The sequence below is a fragment of the Apus apus genome, chromosome 4, assembly GCF_020740795.1.
Source record: "Apus apus isolate bApuApu2 chromosome 4, bApuApu2.pri.cur, whole genome shotgun sequence".
NCBI lineage: Eukaryota > Metazoa > Chordata > Aves > Apodiformes > Apodidae > Apus > Apus apus.
The window spans coordinates 105,624,952-105,649,133 of NC_067285.1; the positions used below are offsets into that span (position 1 = coordinate 105,624,952).

At 38.2% G+C, this 24,182-nt stretch overlaps 1 protein-coding gene across 2 annotated transcripts; it reads left to right on the forward strand.

Moving 5' to 3' along the window:
* Positions 1-190: 190 nt before the first annotated feature.
* On the forward strand, positions 191-23,695 carry NOP14 (NOP14 nucleolar protein). 2 transcript variants are annotated; one of them, XM_051618696.1, is made up of 18 exons: positions 192-654; positions 1,731-1,865; positions 2,744-2,885; positions 3,442-3,587; positions 3,975-4,112; positions 5,618-5,740; positions 6,933-7,064; positions 8,417-8,726; positions 9,997-10,127; positions 10,369-10,454; positions 12,049-12,184; positions 14,904-15,005; positions 15,791-15,944; positions 19,568-19,727; positions 20,442-20,589; positions 21,503-21,621; positions 22,896-23,051; positions 23,399-23,695. In XM_051618696.1, exons 1-18 carry the CDS (start codon positions 454-456, stop codon positions 23,496-23,498), a joined length of 2,619 nt encoding a protein of 872 aa, XP_051474656.1. In that variant the 5' UTR covers positions 192-453; the 3' UTR covers positions 23,499-23,695. The 2 variants fall into 2 exon arrangements, with proteins under 2 accessions (XP_051474657.1, XP_051474656.1); XM_051618697.1 differs by lacking the exon at positions 14,904-15,005 and having other exon boundaries at positions 191-654.
* Positions 23,696-24,182: the final 487 nt, after the last annotated feature.

Sequence of the window (24,182 nt, forward strand, 5' to 3'; positions counted from 1 at the left end):
CTTGCGCCGCAGCGCTCGCGTCTCCCCGGCGCCGTCCGCGCTCTGCCTTCTGGGATATGTAGTGCAGTACAACTTGGCCGGACTCCCCCACACACACACAGCCTGGCTCGCCCCAGAGCGGGAGGTGAGCCGAGAAGGAAGTCTCGCGATCGTTGCGCCAAGCTCTCGCGAGAGGTGCGAGGTTGCCGCTGCGCGTGTGGTAGTGGTGGCGGCGGCGCGGGGCGCGGCGGTGGGAGCGCTGTGCTGGGAGCGCTGTGCTGCGGGCCCCGTGCTGCGGGCCCTGCCGCCCCTCGCCGGGGCTGGGGGGAGCGTCGGAGGACAGGGGCGGTTCGCGAGGGTTTGCTGTCCCAGCCCGGCGCCGTTTAGTTCGGCTGGCTTGCCGGCCCCGGCCCCCGCGCGGTGCGTGAGCGGCGAGCCTCTCCTTCCCCGCTCCCGTCCCCACGGAGGGAAAACATGGGGAAGGCAGGTAAGCGGAAGGTAAGGCAGGCCTCGGCGCCCTCCGCAGCCCGGGGCCCCGTGAAGTCAGCGGTGGCCGCGGTCAGGAGCAACCCCTTCGAGGTGAAGGTCAACAGGCAGAAGTTTAACATCCTGGGGAGGAAGACCAAGAATGACGTGGGGCTGCCTGGTGTCTCGCGGTCCAAGGCCATCAGGAAGGTAAGAGGACATCAGAAGTTGGGAGGGAGAATGGCATCTGTAGGTGCAGGTGCGGTGGGGAGACCCTCAGCCCGGGTCACATCCGAGATCGCCTCGGCCGTGCGCGGGAGGAGCGGCTGGTCCCGGAATCACCTCGCGTTGCTCTCGGTTATGGAATCGTTTCTTTCCGCTGCAGCCCAGAGTGCTCAGTCGTGCAGGTCTCATCGCGTGAGGGGGAATATTCTCTTTTCAAATTACCCACGTCCAGCACACAACAGCACGTGTTGTCGGCAAGCACATGCTGCATGAGGGCAGGTGGTTGTTAGTGGCCATCCTGTTGATGAGTTTTGGTTAAATGGTTGCATTGTAGAAGTATTTTGGGATGCAGAATAGTAATCTGGCCTCACTGGTCTCCTAAGGATGACCATACAACTTAGAAATATTTAATCTTTTGCTTTCCACATTTATGCCATTTTAAAATTGCCTCTTTTTCTTTCTCTACTGATATCACCAGCTACTTGACCAAAATCTGTGAAGCATAAGGGAGAACTGGCATTGGAAAGTAAACCTGTCTTCTTCCCTGTACCATAAGTAGTGCACATGCTTCCTCACACAGGTCTGCTAAACTTCCATTTACTGCTTTGATGCATAACTTGGCTGTGCTGGACAGTAAAGCAGAGAGCTACATGTGTGTACCCACTTGAGGTTTGTTATGTTCTAGATGACAAGGGCAAAAACGGTTCAGCTGACACTGGGGCTGCTTTGCTTTCTTAATATATTCTTGTATACTAAGCTTCAGACAAATCAGAACTCTTCAGTGACAATGCAGATTTTTTTATATGTGATAAAGGTGAGATACAGTGTATTATGTTTTATCTTCATATGGGCAGCTAGTGAGAGAACTTAATGACTCTGAATATACTGCATGAGCTTCCCATCTTTCATCTCATTAATTTTTCTTTCTCTTTCATTGCATTCTGATAAATTCAGTGATGTTGCCAGGATACCATAGATCCTTTCTTTTCTTTTGGCCTTGTCTTTGAAAGTAGTTATTCTCTTCGGTTTCTAATCTGATCTCCTTTTTTTTTCCCTCCTAGCGTACCCAGACATTACTGAAAGAATATAAAGAAAGGGAAAAGGCAAATGTGTTTAAAGATAAACGTTTTGGTGAATACAACACCAAAATAAGTCCAGAGGAAAAGATGATCAGACGATTTGCTTTGGAAAGACAGGTAAAGTATAGGAATGTTAAAAAGAAACACAACAAAACGCCACAAAAAGGCCACAAACCACAAGAATTGCTTGACTTTTTTGGTTGGGGGTGTCCCCCTTATCAGAGGGTTTCACAGAGTAGTGCTTTCTTTTTCAGTTTATATGTTTGTAACTTCTATGCAAAAGCACTTTTTTCTGGGAATCCAAAATTTTTCATGAAAACTTTGTTTTTTCAGGGCAGCTTTTTGAAGCAGAAATTTCTTGGAGCACTTTTGTGCACTGATATGCAAGAAGGGCAGTTTTTAGCAGATTTGTTGATTAATTGGTTTTCTTTGACTATTTTGACTACTATGATTTGGGATTTTAATTAGGAAAAGGCAACCACTATCAATTACACTTTGCAATTCCTATATAGGTGTTGAACAGCAGCCATTTAATTTGCTGAATAGAAGAACACTGTAACTTGCTGTTGTTTTCTAATGTGGATTGTATGTGCAGTGCTGTTCTTTTTGCCTCATCATACTCAGTCTCCAGCACTGAGTGGTGTAATATCATATTCTACTGGTAGTTTGCGTAGGTTATAGTCTGTTTCATTAGATCCAAAATGTACTAAAGAATTTATGTTACTGATATTTAGATAAAATGTAAGCTTCCTTAGGTTTTCTGAGTTTCTCCATTTCTGCATTATTATAAGAGAGTCATCATACTCCCTCACTTAAGGTTTAATGTATTTGAATGAAAGTATTGGTCTGGTAGTGCTCTTAATCCAGTTTTCTGTTCTGTCAGAACATTGAAGTAAGAATCTCCTCAACTTCCACTAAAAATACAGACTTTATTGATTTGTTTCCTGGGAACTTGAATCTTTTGTTATTTAATTGGTTTGTTTTACTATTCTTAGCAAAGTTATGGAAAGAAGAATATCTACAATCTTAATGAAGATGAGGAATTGACTCATTATGGCCAATCTTTGGCAGAAATTGAAAAACTAAATGATATTGTTGATAGTGACAGTGACTCAGAAGAAAGAGGAGCACTCTCAGGTAAGACATGTACCAACAATAAAACCAGCAGTGGGGTACTAGCTGACGTGAACATCATTTATTCACTCCTCTCTTTCAGTGAGAAAGAGTATTACATAATTGGTAGGGATGTTTAAGCCAGATTTGTTTATTTCTTAACCACACACACACAGCAGCTCTGGATTTTAGCAGGTGTTAAACTGGAATTACCTACCTAGCAAGCTGTTTTAATCTATGATCTTTTCAGCCTGTATTTCAGACCCTTTTGGGCGGCGTGTGAGTTTTCTAGTTGCTTTCTTGTATCTCTGCAGCTACATACTAGTTAAAAATATTAAAAAAACATGTTCCTACCTGGTACAAGATGCTTGCCAGTGTAAATCATGTGTCTAGCATCTGTCTTACTTGGTATGACCATTCCCATAGTATGTGATGGAAATAGTATGTGATTGATTCAATTGTTTTAATTGCTCCTGTTCTTAAAGAGTGGGGACGTGCTGTCCCAGCTGCCCTCCAGCAGTGATGTATGGATTTTAAAAGGATTCACAATCTACTTCTTTTCTCTCTTTCTTTTTTCTAGCTGAATTAACTGCTGCTCACTTTGGAGGGGGTGGGGGCCTCCTTCGTAAAAAAGCATCAAGTGGACAGCAAGATGAAGAGGAGGAAAAACCTAAATCTAGGAAGGAACTCATAGAAGAGATGATAGCCAAATCTAAACAAGAAAAGGTGAGGTTTTAGCCCTGACATACAAATGAGTATCATTAAGCTGTCACCATTTCTGCTTTGCAGAATAAAATAGTAGTGACATAGAAAACAAAGGAGAGCTGTTTAGGAGAAGAGCCCAAGCTTCTTGAATAAAGTCCATCTGACTTGGTAGTAATTCTAGGATGTGCATTGAGTATCTGCCATTCTTTTGTATCCCCAAGTCTGCCCTTCTGCTGACTCATAACTTGTTTTCTGTGTGCAGCCCTTGTGACATTCAGCTGAATTCTATACTGCTTCTTTCATAAAGGATGTTCACACCTTTAAAATGTTAAATATTTAAAATTATTCATTTGCTAAATTCAGCAGTTTGGTTCTATGCTGTAAATGCTACGTTTTGTTTTTTTCTAGCAAGAGAGACAAACGCGGAGAGAAAGTGCATTAGAACTCACAGAGAAGCTCGACAATGACTGGAAAGAAATCCAAACCCTTATTGCCCGCAAAGCCCCAAAATCAGAGAGAAAGGACAAAGAAGCAGAAAAACCCAAGGTAAGGTTTGGGCTAGACTACCTTTTTGTGTTGCAATAACTTACGGTTTTGACTCAGTGGCTGAAGTATAAAGCAGAGTTCATCACTTTGTAAAATAACATGTTGCCTTCTAGTTGTATTAAAGGAATGTTACAGTCCTAGGACACTTTGATTAGGTGGGGGAGTATACGATTTTATGTGATTCATCTGATGTTAATTACCTGTCAAATCTGAGAGAGGTTATGGGTTGAACAACATTGTTGACTACAACTTATTGTTACAACAAGTACATTTTGTCAAAGAATTAAAATTGTGGAGAACAATTGACTTAGTTGGAATGCCTTTGCGGTGTTCCTTGGGTAAAAGAACTTCTATTTGACAACAGGTATTTCCTTCTCATAAATCAGGTACTGTCTCTACAAAAAGAGAATGAGAATACTTTATTTTTTCCTAGATAACTTGTGGTCTTAAACAGTTTTCTAACATTTTTTTTCATCTATCATTAGAGTTATACACTATGGGAAATAAACTTTTAAATCTAAGAACAGGTGTTACAGTTTTTTATGTCTTGTGGAAATTCTGTATTACATAGCAGAATATAGTGAATTTACATTTATTCTGTGGCAGTAGAATTAATTTTTTAAATTCTCAAACTAATGAAATTGTTTTATGTTAAGACTGATCTCAAATAACAAACAGAAGATACTGGATCAAAAGTTTATGTTTTGGTGTATTGGTTGTTGTTTTTAAGATGTTCCATAACATGCTGAATACTCTAGCATGTTGTTAACTTAGACAAAAATTCTGTCATAATTTACTGAAAAGGAAGATTAGACTCCATTGCTTTACTTTTATGGATCCAATTTAAGAATTAGCAAGGATGCAAAGTGTGCGTTAGTGACGTTCTATAACATTAATGCTGAACTGGGGAAAATTGCTAGTCATTTGTAAGGAAAATAATCCTTGGGAAAATTTTAGTGAAGCTATATGGTTTAGTGTCTTAAGCAGGTACCAAGAAGATTGTACTTGCAAGTCCAGTGTAATCTCTGTTAATTACTGTTTTCCCCAGTATGTTGCTTAAACTCGCTGAATATCAGCATGTCTTTTCATTTGCTTTAAGACAGACGTCTGTGTAACTAATACAACAAAGTCTCAGCTCACGTCTGACAGTGTAAAGTGAAATGTAAACTATAAATTTACTAATTTTAGCTACTTTTTGAGAAAACAGTATCATATTAATAACCAATATTTTAAAGGTTTTCAATTAATCGCTAAACCAGTTTTTGCTTAAGAGACTACTTGTAAGTTTTTCAGTCATGAGTAACTTAAAGAGGGGAGGGGGAAATGCCAGGGGAGTTTCTAGTTGAGTGTCGATTCCTTTCCTCGTCTTAATACTGAGCTTTCTTTGGAAACTGCCTTTTCCTTATATCTTAACAATCTTATTCTTAGCTGTTAGCGTGGCAGAGGGGTGGTTGCAAAGCAAAATAATAAAGCTTAAGATAACAATTATATAAATATCTCTTTAGCCTGATGAATATGATATGATTGTTCGAGAACTTGGATTCGAGATGAAAGCAAAACCTTCAGAAAGGATGAAGACAGAAGAAGAATTGGCAAAAGAGGAACAGGCACGACTCCAGAAGCTGGAGGTATACCATTTATGGTTTTAGATTGTTTTCTGCCCTGTGTTTTGGGAGTTACGGCTTAGATTTGTTGCTTGACCTTAGATTGAATGTGGCTGTGCTGACCTGCAGTTCGTTAGAGTGAATTCAGGAAATCTGTTTGTGTTTGCAATCTGATACTACAACAAAAAAACATTGGCTTAGTGTGTGACTGCTGAGGTTGTTGCAATGAGTTGATCTTTCTTTGATAAAAACAGAATATTACTTCAAATTGCCTTTAAATGTTTTAAATTATTCAGAGTTGAGGAGTGCTTTTAAGTCAGTAAGGAAGGGTACCATGTTGCTCAGCAGTTTAATTAATACATTGGCAAGTCATTTATTGTTTTCTTCTGGTGTTAGAAGAGTTTTACAGGGTAGCATGGATATAACTTTGCTTTGCAGAGGAATAGGATTCTCTTGGGAAGTGTTGCATGCTCTTTCTATTACGTGGAGCTCTGAGTCTTACAAGAAGAATGAGTAATTTAGTAAATGTTTCTCTCATAGTTTTCTTTTGGTATACTAGGGATACAGTTAGGACTGCAGGAATTCAGTACCTTCAGGTTACCTCAGAACAGTTCAGTAGCTAATAGAAGAACAGAAAGAAGGAATTTATTTTCTTTTCTGTTCTTATCATCTTGTTTGGTGCAGTCTGGCTGTCCAAGTGGAAATACTTTTGTAAATTATTAGTTCAGGTATTGCTCATTGAGTCTATTTACAAATCTAGTGTATCTTCAAAATCATAGGATATAATTGTGTTTCCTACAAACATCTTACACATACGGGAAACAGAGATAAACGCTGCAGAATCATAAAACACTGTAGAAACTTACAGTTTCTAGTAATGATACATCATCTCAAAAGCAAACCAGGTAAATTTTAAAGTGAGAGAACATAATGCTTCTGGTCAAGCTGGTTTTAAAGCCTTCCAAAGAAGCTAATCCAATTGTGTGTGTGCTCTTGTCAGATTGCTCTCCCCACAGAAAATAAGGTGTCATCAGCTTTCGCCCATAGTGGCTCAGCTGCTATTTTTGTTCTTCATCAACTTGTGGAGTAATCCCAGTTAACTGTTTTTCCTTTTATTTTGTTGGCTCTAGTGCTTGAGGGATCTTCCATTCTGATGTAGTTACCTAATCAATCCAGGTGGCTCACATCTGTGTGTGGTATTTCTTCTTCAACACAGGCAGACCGACTGCGTCGAATGCGTGGGATAGATGAGGAGACGAATAAAAAGAAACCCAGCCACGTGTCAGCTGATGATCTAGCTGATGGCTTTATCCTGGATAAAGATGACAGACGCTTATTGTCTTACAAGGTGAGGTTTAAAATTGCAAAAGTTTCTTCTGAAAAGGATACGGGAAAATCAGTTTGGAAGTGACCTCTGTAGAGACCTCTAGTCCAACTTCCTGCTCAAAGCAGGGTCAAATATGAAATCACCAGTTTGCTCAGGGCTCTATCCAAACTGTTCTTGGAAAATCTCTTAAGAATGGAGGCCACCCATCTTTCTGGGCAGCCCATTCCACTGACTGTCCTTATTGAGCAGAAGTTTCTCTGTGTATCCAGTCTGAACATACCTTGTTTCAACTTAGGCCTGTTGCTTCTCCTTCTCCTGCTGTGGACTGTGATGAAGGTATTGCTCTGCTTTTTCAGTTATCTCCTTTGTAGGTACTGGAAGCTAGTTGTTTGCTCCAGACTGAACAAGCCCAGGTCTGCCTCTCCTCATAGGGCAGGTCCCCCAGCCCCTCAACAGTCTTGGTAGCTTTCTGCTGAACTTGCTGCAGTTTATAGATCTCTTTATTGTATTTGAAGGCCCCAAATGGGACGCTGTATTCTGTGTAGACTTACAAGCATCAAGTAGAGGAGAACAGTTTCCCCTAATCTACTGACTATACTCCTGCTAATTACAGTATCCTTCTATGCTGTTAGCCTACTGGGCTGAAGAGAGTGCTTTAGCCCTTTTTAGTCATTTTTTTTTTAATTATTTTTGCTGTATTTGATACAACTACCAAATTTTAGTCTGTGAATGAGTGGATTTCTGAAAAGAATCTTCCCCTTCATGTAGCTTTTATTAAGGTGGCAGAACAATATAACCTTAAAGCTGATGTGTAGTGGGTCACCCTGACTCTGGTGCAGGTGTGTGCACCACACCTGCACTGATCCTGTCATCCTCTTAAATGTCAGCAGTGAGGGAATAGCTCTTGTCCCTGAAGGGGAGAATACAAATGGTGAATGTGAATTTAAACTGATGATTCGTAAAATCAGGATGGGAACAAATAGTTATCTGATATGCTGTTTTAATAAATAGAAGGATTTTTTTCTTTTTTACCAAGAATGCTTCTGTAAGTGATGTTGTTTTTTTTTTTTTTAATATAATCTGCTATTAGTTTTTACTTTTGTGTTGTTTCTTTTAGTTCTCATATGCTACCTGTTATGCATCCAGTTTCTTACAGCCCTTTGGAAATATCCTACTATTCTGATACCTGTAGGCATATTCTCTCCTTAAAATCCATCCTTGGCCTGCAGTGCTGCCATTCACTGCTTGGTCAGGGTAGCAAAGCTCAGTTCTTTTTCCTGTGTATTTAACCATAGTTTTGCATGGTGATTCTGGTGAGGTGCTGTCACTTTATCGTTAACAGTTTTTAACTGTTTTATTTTCTCTACTAACAGGATGGAAAAATTGACATTGAAAATGAAGAGGAGGAGGAAAAAGACAAGGAGGAAGAGGAAGAAGAGGTAGGTGAGGAGGAAGATAATGAGAATGAAGAAGAAAGTGAGGAAGAAACTGCTAATGAAGATGAGGAGGATAGTGCTGCAGATACCCACTCTGACCTTGAATCTGACCTTGAGAGTGAAGAAGAAGCTGCAGGGAATAAAGAACAGAAGAAAGAAAAGACAAATGAAAATGAGTCACAGAATGTGGAGAAACTAGATCAAAAAATGGAAGCTGCCAAATCAGAACTTCCCTATACATTTGCTGGTAAGCAAAGGACTGATCCAGAGATCCCTCTAGTGTTCAGGGGGTTATTAACCAGTTTCTTTCTCTGCCTTGGAGGGTCTTAGATATTCCTGTTAATGAATTTTTGCTTCATAGTTTTCTTACACTATTCCAAAAGTAGCCAGTAACTACTGTTCCTTAGTGATCAGCCCTAATCATGTTGTGAGCAGAGGGAACCAGATCTGTTTCACCCCAGAGCAGTCTTAGAATTGAGAGATAAGTACTGGGAGAAAAACAAAAGTACCCATAGTCCTTTCTGAAGGCCACAGACATCCAATCCAAAGTGATAGTGTTTTAAATAATAGTATTCTAGTATCTATACTTAAATGAGAAAAGGTTTCTTTCTCTGTTAATGTCAGTTCAGACTGACATTTTTATCAGAGGAAGATGCTTGGAGAGGCAGGATTCTGAGGTTTAATCCCTCTGATTTAAGATTGCATTGTTGTTATACAAAGACACTCAAAGTTCAATTTATTTTCAGTCAGTGCTTAGGAGGAAGGAGAAGGCACGTTTCAAGGAGTACACAAAACATTAATATTAAGTACATAATGCACCTAACTATTGTCTTAGTATAGATTTCTCTAACAAAAGCATCTGTCTCAAGATTAAACAACTTTTCAAACAACTTCCTTAAGTGCTTGCATTTTTCCATCTAAAGGAGGTAACTTGTGTTACACAAAGCCTTTTAAACTGCATTCAGGTTTTGCTTTACCCAGAAAACAGTCACATTAAAATAACTCAAGAACTAAACCAGTTAGGATATTTGCTCACATATGAAGTTATCAAGAAGTCTAAATATATGCCAGGTTTGTTGTTTGTTTTCTATTAGTGGCAAGATTCTTTTCCTAGTATCTTTCATACGAAAGTTAGGTGGGTCTAAATAACACGCAGAGCTAATTGTGTTATGGTAAATTTATGGTTGAATGTGTGCTTAAGTTCAGTTCAGCTTTGTGTGTGTGTCAACATAGTTGTGCTCAGCTTAGGCAGCAAATACAGGATGAACGGAAAGCTAATAATTGAAAAACATACACATTATTTTCAGAAGTAGATTAATATATATAATGCTAACATATATATATGTATAATGCTAATAGGTTACTTATGTTGAAAAGGGGATTCTTTAAAAAGCTGTATGGTATCTTTTTTTCTGAAAAATGACATTTTAAAGCTGGAAATTTTTTTAGGTGTTCATTTGAATTAAATATGTAAAGTTTGAGATTTTTGTCTGGTCAATTTTTTTTTTACTTTCTAGTTCCTGAGTCCTATGAGACATTTAAGTCTTTGTTGGCTGGAAGAACAATAGAACAGCAGCTGATTATACTGGAGAGAATACAGAAATGCAATCATCCAAGCCTTGCAGTGGGAAACAAAGCAAAGTTGGAAGTAAGGGGGTTTTGTTTTGTTATGCTTTAAGGTTTAAAATTAACTTTGAATTCCAGAGTAAGTTTTATTAAGTGTTCAGGAAGCAGTATAAAGCACACGTGCTTCAGTGTTGTGAATAGCAGTAGAATCAACATACCACTCTTCATTCTCTAACTTCTGTGTCATTATTCTTTTGTGCTGTTTAAGAATGTGCACAATGAAAAACAACCCTAATAATTTTAACATACTGTGCTTCTTGCAGAAACTGTTTGGTTTCCTTTTGGAATATATTGGGGAGTTAGCTACTCTGGATTTACCGGAGCTCAGAACAATTGACAAACTGGTCCTGTAAGTAGTAAATCCTATGGATTTTTCCACCTTTATGACGTAGGGTAAAGCATTTTGCATGTTTGTTTTGAATAGTTTGGTAGTGATTCCAGGCAACTGGTAACTCTCCAGACCTGCAGTTATTTTCATGTGTTGCTTGAGCTATTAATTGTACCAAGACATTTTCAAAACCTCAGCATGTATTTTTCATCTACAAAATGCTTTTCATAGGTAGTGGATAAATAATACCACGTATTCCTGTAAACGTCCATATATTCAATTATTCAGCCAGCTGTTTAAAGATTTTAAGCTTTTCAATGAGGCTGTGCAGTTCCCTTTGCAATCTTTGTTTTATCCATGGTTTTCCGTTCTATGAATTCACTCAGTGAACTAGATGAAAATGGAATTAAATTGTTTTAGCAAACTCTACATAAGTTTCAAATAAACGTTTTGCAGGAATTTGTCAGTTTGGCATTGATGCCTTCAAATACCTGGCAGACAGTTATAATGACAAGAGAGCCAAATTTGTCTCAGAGAGGTATACAGTGAATGGTAAGGGTCAATGGACACAGCCTGCAACAAGGGAAATTCTAGTGAGATGTTAGGAAAAAAATCTTCACAGCAAAGGTGCTGAGCATTGAAATAAATATTCCGGAGAGGCTGTGTAATCTCTACTCCTGAAGATACAAAAAATGCAAAAAAGCTATGGGCAACCTGATCCAGCCATGGTTTGAGCAAGGGGTTGCATCAGATGACCTCCAAAGGTACCTACCAAGCAAATTTTAGTCTGTGATTCCTGTCTTGACTTGGCAGGCTAGACAGCTTTCTTTCAGTGAGGTATTTGTATTTAGATTTTAGCATATGTTTTTTATTTCATGCTAGAGTAAAGAAGTTTTAAAAAATTTGTTATGTGCAGCTTCAGCATTCATTGCTCTGTTGCATTCATCAGCAAGAGCACTGACCTATAGGGGCTTATAAAAGCTGTAAATATTTTTATAGTTTTCTAGAAGTGGGATTTATTATTATCACTGCAGACAATTTTAACTGAAAATACTGGCAAAACTCTGACCAAACAGATGCAAGCTTCTCTGACTGCATCTTCCTGTAGGCACTAACCATAGGGCAGGAGCTGACCTAATTTGGGTTTTTTTTGTTTGTTTTAAAGAATTATTTCACTGACCACATTGCTGCCTCATGTATTGTTTACCATTGCCTTAGAGTATTTACAGTAGTGGCCTGTCTTGTATTGGTCAGCATACTTCAATGCAGTAAAATGTAGAAGTAAGAGATTCAGAAGGATCTTTATTAGCCATAGCAGATGATTTGGCAGTTTATTTTAAAGTTTAAAATTTTTATTTAAACTGTAAAAAACAAAAAATCAAATATTATCTCGCAAGGCCCGATGAAAAATACATGTCTCTGTAAACCAGAAGTATCACAATAATAACCTGTATACTGGGTGGCTATTCTTAAAGAAGAATAATTTGTTTCGGGGAATTTGTTATTGTTACAGTGTAGGTAGCACAGTAGCAATCTTCCTACAGGTGCTTAAAAATCGGTTCTTCATTAACATCAATGGTGTAACTTGATCATGACTTACTTTTCTTGTTAATAGGCCATTGTACAATCTTTGCCAGATGTTTCCTGAGGCAGCCAGTGACAGTATTAAGTTTATCCTTCGAGACGCTGCACATGATATGGAAGAAGTAATTGAAGTCAAAGGCCGTGCCACGTTTCCAGGTTTAGACACGGTAACGAATGCGTTCTGCTGGGAGAATCTCCTGTTCTTCCCATTAGTACAGAAATGCCAGTAAATGTGAGATGACATGAAATTCAGTTCTATATTTCAAAGTATGTAATGAATTATTTGTATCTTCTCCATTTTAGGTTTCTCAGTAGTTTGAATTTGAGACCTGGACAGGTTGGAGAGTTGGGCAGGGAGAAACTTGATGAAATTCAACAAGGGCAAGTGTAGAGTCTTGCATCTGGGGAAGAACAACCCCGTGGACCAGTACAGGTTGGGGGCTGACCTGCTGGAGATCAGTGTAGGACAAAGGGACCTGGGGGTCCTGGTGGACAGGAGGATGACCATGAGCCAGCAGTGTGCCCTTGTGGCCAAGAAGGCCAGTGGCATCCTGGGGTGTATTAGAAAGGGTGTGGTTAGTAGGTCAAGAGAGGTTCTCCTTCCCTTCTATTCTGCCTTGGTGAGGCCCCATCTGGAATATTGTGTCCAGTTCTGGCCCCTCAGTTCAAGGACAGGGAACTGCTGGAAAAGAGTCCAGCTGAGAGCCACAAAGATGATTAAGGGAGTGGAACATCTGCCTTACGAGGAAAGGCTGGGGAAGCTGAGTGTCTTTAGCTTGGAGAAGAGGAGACTGAGGGGTGACCTCATCAATGTTTACAAATACGTTAAGGGTGAGTGTCAGGTAGACGGAGCCAGGCTTTTTTCAGTGATGTCCAGTGATAGGACAAGGGGCAATGGTTGCAAACTGGAACATAGGAAGTTCCACAAAATCGTCAGAAAAAACTTATTTACTGTGAGAGTGACAGAGCACTGGGACAGGCTGCTGAGAGAGGTTGTGGAGTCTCCTTCACTGGAGACATTCAAAACCTGCCTTGATGTGTTCCTGTGTGATGTACTCTGGGTGATCCTGCTCTGGCAGGGGTGTTGGACTAGATGATCTTTTGAGGTCCCTTCCAACCCCTAAGATTCTGTGAATTGCCAATCTGGAGATAAGTTGTAACAAAAAAACCCCTATAACAACAGCAACAAAAAAAATCCTGAGAAACAAACAAAAAAACATCTCCACACTTGTTCTTCAGAATAGAAGTGTTACACTGTGACATTAATAAGGGGGAAAGATCTTAAAATTGCCACTCCAGTTTTCATAGCAGAAGATTCTTTGTTTTCTTGATGAAACTTAAATGGGTAGTTATAGGAGGATGTGATATTTCAGTTATGTCCTGATTTCTTAATTGTGTTAAGTGCATATGTTTTAAAAAGTCTCTGCAGATGTGCATTACCTCCTAGGTTTAAAAAAAACAAACAATGAAATTTATTATGGGTATAAAAATACAACATTTCTTAGTATTTTATGTATGATAATTACTAAATTAATAACTCAGAAAAAAAATGAACTTTCCTTCTAATATTGGTAATCTTACAAAATTTCAGTGGCCATGCCAGTTGTGAACAGACTCCTTTTTCAGTGTCTAAGTAAATGACTGTTAGGGAGTTCAAGAATGGAGCATATGGAAAATGAATAATTGTTTATTGTAGTAAAAAGTTTCAAAGACAAACTGTAAGTCAGTAATCCAAAGGAAGCAATTAGTTTTCTGTCTCCCAGCTCAATGATTCAATGCTGTCTAATGGAACCATTAGACTATTGGAAGAAAATAGGCTGAAGGATTTGCTTAGAAGACTTGGTTCTTACAGCTTGGAAAATATTTATATGGAGCTCTTTTGAAGAGTCTTTATTCAGGATGTTTTGGATTTTGCAGGAAATGTATCGTAGAGAGCTTTTAACTTCTATTTTTATTTTGTTACCGTCACCCTTATATGACACAATCACACTTCTGACTTTCATTCCCTTCAGTGGACTTCTTCAGGTTTCAAGCCATTATCTTTTATATCACTCTCCTGTTCTCAAAGCAGTTGGTTGAAAGAACATTCCATAGACCAGTTGTGTTAGTAGAGCTTCTATGTGCCGATAGTTAATATAACCTGAAATTTGGACTGTGGTATTTAGTAAGCAAAACAGTCAGGAGAATACAGAAACTTCATAAAGAGAGCTGAAAAAAACCCACTCTACTTGTGTCTATCTTATTGTGTAAATATCCATGTAGATAATTTTCAGAATTACCTCATAACTGATGTTTAACATCCTTATGGTCTTGATGGGATGTACTTGTAGCTCTCTAAGGTTGGAAGGGACCTTTAAGATAATCAGGTTCCAACCTCCCTACCATGCACAGGGACACCAAAGTCCCCTTTGGTAAAAACCTAGTTAATTGCCGTTTAGTTCTTTTGCCTGCAACCTTTATTTGTTGATGTGTGCTAATGCCTGAGGGCCCTGGTCACTTAATTGTCTGGGTTGAGGACCTATTGAAAGGTGTCACAGGTCCTGTGTGGCCACTTGCTCATTTGTGGTGTGAGCATATGTGATTGTGGTGGGCTGAAGGGGCTCATCTTTTCTTATGGAGTGAATGGGCTTGGAACACCATAGTTCCTTCTTGGTTGTTCTTCCAGCTGCCTTGCTGAATTAGTGCAATGTTAGACCTGCAATGGATATTCCATTTTCTCATGTAACTTACAGATCATCTGTCAGATTTCTTAAACTTATGCTTATTGTAGTGTTTTTAGTCTGCTGCATGGCAGTTACTCATTCATCAATTACATGTATGTAAAGTCAAGATTCTGGCAATAACATCTTACTGTATTTTGCCTTATTCTGTTTTATGTGCTATCAGCTTATTTATTTGAAAATTACATCTCTGCTGTTTCCAACTTCTGACTTCTGGCATCCGGTTGTAACACCTGCTTTTATGTACATGAGTCAGCTACTTACTAAGGTATGTCTATGATGTTGGATCTCAGTATATAACTCCATTGTCTTGTTTCTCCCTAGGACTCCAGATATACGTGTTAGCATTAATGCACATTTTGGGATTGTACTGGAAGGGCAGCTTAGTATTTGGTATAGTCACAGTAATTGGAAAAAAAAAACATGAAAAGGAAAAAACCCTTGCAGACTAGAGTCCAACTCACAAAACCATATCTGATAATTTTTTCAAGCTGTCACACAAGAATTCCTTATATGGCAAATTTCATAGGACTAATAGAACTGACTGCATGCAGTCTGAAAAAATTAATTAATAATTTCTCTTACATATATGGCATTTGTTCCTATGTAAGACAGATATTTAGTGGAAAATGGGAAGTATTTGTTTTTGGTGAAAATGTAGCTATTGCAGTGCAGTTAACATATGTCTATTTTTCTATCCAAATATCCTGTTTATGTGTTTCAAAAGTTTTGAGCTAGTTGCTCTATTCCTGTGAGATATCCAAGTTGCTTTGAGCCTTATATTTCCTTGGTTCATTTCTGAAGAACTTATAGTTTGTGGTTTAGCACCTTCTAGTGGCTAAAACCAGCTTTGACAGACTTCTTGCTCAAGCCTGCTTATACTCTTTAGTGAGGGCAAGGGAAGGCCAATCTGTTTTTCATGCAAGTCCAAAGGGTGTCATTTTACAGATTTTAAATATGTACAGCTTCTTCAATATTTCTGCTTTTTGGGAGATCCTGTATTTGTGCTGTATAGAGTTTTAATGATGAATATTTAATGCTTTTTTCTTTTAGTGTCGCATCACAACATTGCAAGATGTTATTAAAGGGTTATTTATATGCTGCTTATTCCTGGAATATGTGTCTCTTTCCAGAAGATTTGTACCGGAACTCATCAATTTTCTTCTTGGAGTACTTCACATATCTCTACCCAAAAAACAGGCTCAGGGTGAGTTTGTTTAGAGTAAATGAGTAATAGATTTTAGTATTAGGGATTATCTTTTAAATTTTAATGAAAATATTTTGATTGTATGTAGCTAAAGACCAAAATAATATGCTAGGTTAGCAGATGATCACAACTGTGATTCTTGGCCATCTTGTTATGGATTAGATCCTCTAGTCTTGGCAGGAAGGAAAGAACTGAAGTTATTAAAGGAAATGAAGTCATGTTGCCCACAGTGCAGCTTTTTTGCAATATTGTTATTCTAAATAGATTGTGTGATTGGACTGTGTGCTGAAATTCTCAGTCTGATGGATTCCTGATGAGTATTTTGTATCTTCACAGTGAGGCAGCATCAAATGCTGCAGATACCCTTCCCTCTTAACCTAATATCCATATCACCAAGAGACATGAGAGAAGTGTATCACAAAGTTGGTATTTTTCCTTTTTATTTGTTTGACATGGGCTTAGCGTAGTGTAACAGAGGGCAGCTGTCCCCAGGAGCGGGATTAATCTGTGCTGTAACATAACCGTGTAAACTTAGAAGCTTGCACAGACAGTAGAGAGAATAAATCTCTTCAATTTGATCCATATGCTAGCAAATTATTTTTATTTGCCAATCTTCCTCTTTCTTTTACTTTTTCTTTTGGATTAATTATTTTAAAGTTATTCTAGATCGGGGTCTTTTTTGTTTACTAGGTAAGTAAGAATAATTCACTTATGAGGAGTTTTGTCAAAGTATAGTAATAAATTCTGTCTGGGTCACTCTGAGTGTCAGTTAACATATGTGAAAACACTCAGCAGGCAGGATATTCTCAAGTGAAAAAGTGAATTATTTGGTTGCAAACTCTTATATAAGATGTCACTTTTGAGAAGGCACCTGAAGGGTCTCTGTTCCTGAGGAAGATTCAGCTTCTGTTACCACCATATATCCCAGTACATCTTTAGTAGTGCTGAGTGGTTGTCTTGCAGCTTCCTCTTCTTTTTTTTCCCCTTTAGGATTTTTATGCCTTTCTATGCTGTTTGGTTTTTTTCTTTTGAATTCTTGAGCGTTTAATGATCCCTTTTCTCAACAAGCCTAGCCCTGCAGTTTTGCCTTTAGTATCTTATATGGCTATACCCTACAGACTTTCTCCCAGCTGCTTCTCACAGCTTAGGAGTTTCCTCTGAAGTGTGAGCCAAGGTTACACAGCTGGGCTGCATTAGAGCTAAGCCCTGGATTCTGGGAACACCAACAGCTGAATTCTTAGAAGGAGGTGGGAAGAGATTATGGAGCGGGTGGGTTACATAGTACTGAAAGTATTTTCTCCTTTGTGTACTCTTTTAGGAGTATTTGATTTACAGAAGGTTTTTTTGTACAGTTAAAATATCAGCAAAATCAGATAAGAAACTATTTTAAAATATTTAAGGTATTGATGATCAAGTGTTACCTTTTTTTAATTTCCTTTGTATTCCTGTTAATGATTTTGTACTGGTTAAATTTGCATGGTGTTGGTTTCTGTTGGCACTGAGGAAAAGCTCACTAAAAGATACTTCAGAGACACAGTGTTCTCTTTCAGAATTTTTCAGTCAATAATGATGTCTTGAAGTTATTAAAGAATTCAATAATGTTTTTAAATTTTCGTGGTGCAAGTATTGCTGATAAATGTGATAGGCTGTTAACACAGAATATTTTAAAATACATCCAGTTCTCTGGAAGGTTGATACACTGTCACACACAAAAAATTTCATGGGTTTCAATTTTGATTGTAGCTCAAATTAGCAAATAGAACTCTTACTGCTTTAATTTTATGAGTTTGATCATAAATTTCTCACTTTAAAAATTATGTAGAGTACAGCTTCATAAAAGACTTAAATACAGTCTTTTTAGACTGAAAAAAAAACAATTGCTACCTTGAAAAAGAAGAAAAGCTGGAGGTGGAGGGAGTGGGAAGGAACTGTCATTGTTGATAGCCTTAGGTAATGGAATTATTACTGAGATCTGCTGTCCTCTCACGAGTAAAGCAGATAATAAAACCCACATATCTTAGTTCCTGATCTTGCCTGTTTCTGTGTGTCAGCCTCTCAAAACTTTGGGTCTCAAACTTTATGAATCTTTATTTAAACATATAGTTTTCTGGCATGACTGTAAAAGGCATGTATACAAGTTCTAGAGCAGGTAAATAATCTTCACTTACAGTGTGAAAAAGTTTTGAAATAAGTTCCACTGCAGGCTTGCAGGATGAAAGGGAAACCAAGGGTGGGGGGAAAGGGTCCAGCGCACAGACTGCGGATTATTTTCTCCATTAGCCATTAAATTCTTCAGGAGCCTCTTTCATGTTGCTCTACACATGCTGTTCAGCTTATGATCAGAAGCACAGTGATTCTTAAAGCATTTCCTGTATGCCCTGCCCCAGTATATATTCTGTGTTCCATGCTCTTCTTGTTTTAAAACTACTTACCTGGAGCGGGAGAGAACTTCACAGCATGGTCTGAGGGCCTCTAGTGAGAGCTCACAGGAGAAGCTCTGTGATGTACTGCAGCTGTGGGCTCTCCCTGCTCCAGCTCACTGTGCTTCTTGACCACTTTCTGGTCAAAGCCTTCTACTTGTAACTATGTGGGACAGTCCTATTCCTGCTGTTTCCTCCTAAGCGTATCCAATATACTCCAGCCTCACTGCCAGTTTAACTGTGCAGCCTCTTCCTCACAGGGTGGACATGTACCTATGTGTCTTCTCTCTGTGCATAGAGAAAGGCTTAGCTTGGAAGAGACCTTAAAGATAGTCTAGTTCCAAGCCCCCTGCATGGGCAGGAACATCTCCCACTAGACATTTCTAGCTTGGCCTTAAACATTTTCAGGGAGGAAGCATCCACAATTTCTCTGGGCAACCTGTTGCAGTGTCTCACAACCCGCATAGTGAAGAATTTCTTCCTAATATCTAGTCTAAATCTGCCACATTTCATCTTAAAACCATTATCCTTCATCCTATCACTACACTCCCTGACAAAGAGTTCCTTCCTGTCTTGTAGGACTTCTTTAAGTGCTGGAAGGCTCTCCATTATAGGCCTTCTCTTGGCTAAACAACCCCAACTCCCTCAGCCTGTCTTTGTATGGAAGGTGCTCCAGCTCCCTTAACATTTTTGTGGCCCTCCTGTGGCCTTGTTCAAGCAGGTCTTTGTCTCTCTTATGCTAGGGACTCCAGAGATTAACACAGTACTCCAGGTGGGGTCTCAGAAGAGCCAAGAAGATGGGGAGAATTGCCAGTCTGCCATGGCTTTTCACATGTGATGAAGAGTGGCTTAGCAACTTTATCTGCCAGTTCCAGCAGGAACCTTGGTCACATCATGTCCTGTGGCCTTGTGCACATTCAGGTTCCTTAAGATAGTCTTGAGCTTGATCTTCTACAGTGGGCAGTACTTTGTTCCAGTCCCTGTCTTTGGCTCATGTGACTTAGGAGGTGTGACTAAAGCACTTATAAATTGTACCCCTGTACCCATGCTCCAGTGTTTTCCCTGTTTGTAGAAAAACATTATACTGATAAAGTATTTTTTAAGGCAGTAAGATTAAAAACTTAAAAAGAGTTCTTGGTTTTTCTTCCTTCAGAAAATGTTTAAAATTGGTCTTGTTTAATTATCACTGTTCTTGTTTTTTAGGCTATACTGTAGTGCATCCATTTACACCAGTGGGGAAGAATTTAGAACTGCTTTTGGTGTGTGATAAGGAGGATCTGGAAAGTTGGCAGAAGAAAAATCTGCCGTTGAGCATTGTGACTAGGTTAAATGAAACCAGCAGAACAGAAATGAATCATACCAGGTACGTAGGAAATGGGAACAGAAGAAATAACAGATCATCCTTTGGTTAATCTCAATGACAGCATTCTTTGGGAGTAAAAACAGGATTAGTGAGTTGTTCTGGTTTATTTTTATGGTACTCCCTCTGCAGCATGTGACATTTGTTAGAGAGCTCAGCCCTTGCTTTCCTCTTCAGTACAGCTGTGAAATGATGAGGATGATGTAGGGACAGAGGAGGTGCTCAGCTGCTGGAACTGAAAGACCACAAATAAAGATGTTCACTAACCATGTTCAGCCTTATTTTTCACCTTGCACATGTGTTATGGTATAATTTATTTAAGGGATGAGTAGGTGTTTTGTTACGAATTTCAAAAAGAAAGCCCAGGACCAAAATTACTACTTCTGTTGCAATGAAGTTTTAGAACTTTAGAACCAGTACCAGAAACATTTAGAACCAGAAAAAAAAACCTTATTCCACAGAACTGGCAAAGACACAACATTGGCTGCTGCTTTGTGCATTGCCATAAAGATTTGTGTCTGATGGGTTTCTTGGGTGTTTGAGAGGGAAATTTTCAGTCTGAATTATCAACAAGAAACAGCCTTGTAAATGGTTGTCAAACAGTCTTAATATTAGGTGCTGCTAACACTCTCTAATTTAATGAATTGTATTCATTTTATTTGAAAATCCAGTACAGTTTTTGCAAGTGAAATTGTTAATTCTTTTGTGCATTAACAGATTATCATGTCTAGCCTTGTGCTTTGACCTTATTAAAAAATCTGCAGCTCTGTATGAGTCTTTACCATCTTTCCATGAAATAATGCATCCTATCAGAATTCTCCTTGCACAACATGTGCCAGTGAATGAATATCCTGAAAAAATGAAGGTATGTGTTCCTCAATAATGAAATAATTGATGTGTTGGTGTTTTTTTATTAATCTGTGATCTTCATATGTGCTTAAACAAAAAACAAGTATAAGCATTAGTGAGATTTTTTTTTCAAGGGTCAGGCACTTGCCTCTTGTGGTCGTTAAAAAAGCATAGTGATATTTCTTTGGAAAAACCAAAGAGAAGACAATGTTTAGAAAAGGCATGGTTTTATTATGTATCTTGTCTTGCCCCTCTAATTGAAGAGAATAGCTCTTAGCTTGTTATAATGTAACATTCTTCGAGTGACTTAATTTATAAGAGTACCAAGATATTGTTACAATGAAATAGATGTACCAAATTCATGAGGTGGTATTTGTAACTAAGTAAAACACAAATATGACTGGTTAGCTGTCTTATTTAAAACAGGGCAGTTGTTTTCGAGCAATGAGGTTCAAAATGTTAATCCCCATCTTCTGAATGTAGCAGAATTGTCCTCTCCTCAAAGAGGCATCACAAAATAGCCTTAAAGAACAAGATTTTATAAGATAAATGATGCAAAATGGCCTATTTTTTTTCCATCAAAATAAACAAAATGAGCAATCATTCTTAAAAATACTCTGAAAGGCAAAGTCTGAGTTAAATTTGCTTTAATCTTTAATCAGCTTCTTTCTCTGTTAGATGAAACTACCTGAAGACCTTTCTTATTGTCCATGATGTTGTCCTAACAGACTTCCAAAAGTGTTTAAAAATTATGCAGCCTGGAGGGCTTACAGGATTTCAGTGTTAGCAATGTCCTAATGAACAGCAGGGATTTTACCCTGAAAAGGAACATATGGGGAGAACATTACTGTTGATTCAATTTACAATATTTTGTAAATTATGGTGTCTTTGATATGCTTCTAAGATTTCAATGTGATTTGCATTTTCAGGAGTGGTATCACAGTGCTCTGAAAGAGCTAGAAAACAAAGTAAAACACTATACCCCACTGATATGTGAGAAAAAGAAGCCAGTGCCATTGAAACAGTATACACCTAAAATTGTGAAAGTGTAAGTAAAGCAATACTTGATACAAAGAAAAAAAATTGTTAGTGTTAAGGTTTTCAGCAAGCTGGAAGGATTTGGAAAACAGGACATAAAACAGATAACTCTTTCTGTGCTAGATTTTGTGGACAAATCACAAGGGACCAGCTACTTGGGTGATAGGGAGGGGAAAGAAAAAGGATGTAAGTATTCTAAGAAATAGAGCAAAGATTCTCTTGTGGAAAAAAATAGCACTGTAAATCAACTCTTCTGTCTATAATCAATTGTAATTAATATATTTCAAGATTAGAGGAAGTTATTGTCTAGTCAGATGCTTTGCTGAATGCTCTGACAAGCATTCAAGTCTGAAGAACAACAGTGAGTAATTCACATGTATATGAACTATATGAAGGTAAGGATGGATGGTGAAAGTACTGAGGGATACTTCATTAGTGCAAAAGTTAAGGCAGACTATTCCTGTCTGTCACCGTTTGACTCAGGTCTGACAACAGTCTATATTACTGTCTTACTGTCTGCATCACAGATGATAACAAATAGTCATATGAAGTGTTCATTCAAGCATACTTACATACCCCGTTCCTCCTTTTCACCCAGCCAAGCAACTTTCTATTTTGCAACTGTAGCAATGACAAAAAACATGGTTGTTTTTTTTCCCCTGGTTTTTACGAAGCCTGCAATGAGCATGTGTATTTTTGTGTTCTGTTTTGGAATTACATCCTAATAACACTAGCTTGGTTTTGTAGATAATGGAACAGTATTCTCATTCACAAAGTCTGCTATCCATTGCATGCTGACTTCTTAGCCCTGTTGGTTATCTACAGGGGCACAAATTGCCTGCCTTATTTATTCCAGTTATTGAAGAGGACAGCATTCCACTGCTGTACATGTTTTTCCCCAAGTAACTGATCAGACTTCTTCTGTAGAATTCATCTGCAGAGAAGGTCTGCAAAAACTTAAAATACATTGGGAGATTCCATCTTTCTCCAGACATCTTTCTTGTACTCTGGCTTTTTCAGACTGTTCAAAATGTAGGCTACATATGGGACGTTTAAAGTGTAAATATTGTCTGCTTGTCATTTGCATAATGATGACATACAGTTAGAAGTTCTGGTGACTATTTTTCTGGTAGTTCACTGGGCAGCTCCTTATTTTGCAAGTTAATGATATAATATGCAGGAATCAAAATACTGAGTACTCATACAAAAACTCACTTCTTTTAAGCATGAAGAAGTTGGTTTTTGTTAAGGTGTTCTGTGCTCACGCATACATTCTCATTTCAGTTTAGAGTTTGGAAGAAAGCAAGCAAGCAGCAAGAAGGAGCAAGAAAGAAAACAGTTGATTCAGAGGCACAAACGGGAACTTAAAGGAGCCATTCGTGAGATTAGAAAAGATAACCAGTTTCTGGCCAGAATGCAACTTTCAGAAATCATGGAGCGGTAAGTAGCCTTTTTTTTTTTTTTTTTTTTCCAGCACCAGCTGTATGTTCACTTTTTTGCTGAGTGCCAAGACTGACAGTAATGATCAAACATACTAAACTTAAATAAAATTGGACAATTTGGGGGAAAACAAACATTTTCAACAGAGGTAATGTTAAGCGTTTTCAACTTTGCACTTCCATTTCTCTAGTTAAAGAATGTGCAGAATGTTTTTATTTAAACTGTGTGTTGGTGAAATGTAAGTGTTGGATGGCTATTTATAAATTAATTATTATTATCTAAATATACTTATTTTCCCTAATACAATCTTTTTTATATATTTTGTATGTTGCTTGTTTGTTTTGCAGAGATTCAGCCAGAAAAAGAAAAGTGAAAGAGCTGCTTGGTAGCCTTGCCACACAGGAAGGTGAATGGAAAGCGCTGAAAAGGAAAAAAGGGAAGAATTAATTTGAACTATCTACAGCACAGAATTTTGGTTTTACACCAGTTCTACAGCTTTTGAACAGATTTTAATTGCATTCTTTGGATGTATTCCTTTTGAGGACACAACATCGTCAGATCTGACTGAAAAAGTGAAACCTCCTTATTGGAAAAACCCACAGTTTTTAATAAGAAAAATAAAAATAAAACTTTTGTATGTGGTATACCTCTGATTTTTTTTAATAATACAGAATATTTGGATTAATAATCAGATTTCTTAGGACTCTGTTGCCAGGTTTGAGTCTAACTGGAACTACACACACAAAAAAAGTACAGTGGAAAACTTGTGTTATCTTTTTAATACTGAATAATTGCAGGCAGCTCTCCTAGTGGTAGTGTATTTGCAATTTAAGCAGTACCATTTTAAGTAGCCTGTAGCAGTGGGACATTCTTATTCATGTATTCAGTGGAGTAATGGAATCAGCTTTCAAGTAGAAGTCCTTTGTTGAAGGTGAACATCCATTCATATTTAGTAGGTTTTATATTGAGCACAGCTCTGAAGTTCTTAATAATCTAAGGTAGTTAACTAGAATTCATCAGTGTATTTATAACCCTGATTCTAGTGGGCATTGGAATCCTTAACTCCTTCACTTCTTTTTTTTTTTTTTTTTTTTATCATGTACGTCTAATTACTGGTAACTGCCCAGCATG

What these genes read in the sequence shown, in the direction of transcription:
- NOP14 (XM_051618696.1), top strand. Translation starts at nt 454, where the DNA reads ATGGGGAAGGCAGGTAAGCGGAAGGTAAGGCAGGCCTCGGCGCCCTCC. An exon ending in CACGACTCCAGAAGCTGGAG is followed by an intron (nt 5,741 to 6,932) that starts GTATACCATTTA and finishes TCTTCAACACAG; the next exon opens with GCAGACCGACTGCGTCGAAT. An exon ending in CTTTCAGAAATCATGGAGCG is followed by an intron (nt 23,052 to 23,398) that starts GTAAGTAGCCTT and finishes TTTGTTTTGCAG; the next exon opens with AGATTCAGCCAGAAAAAGAA.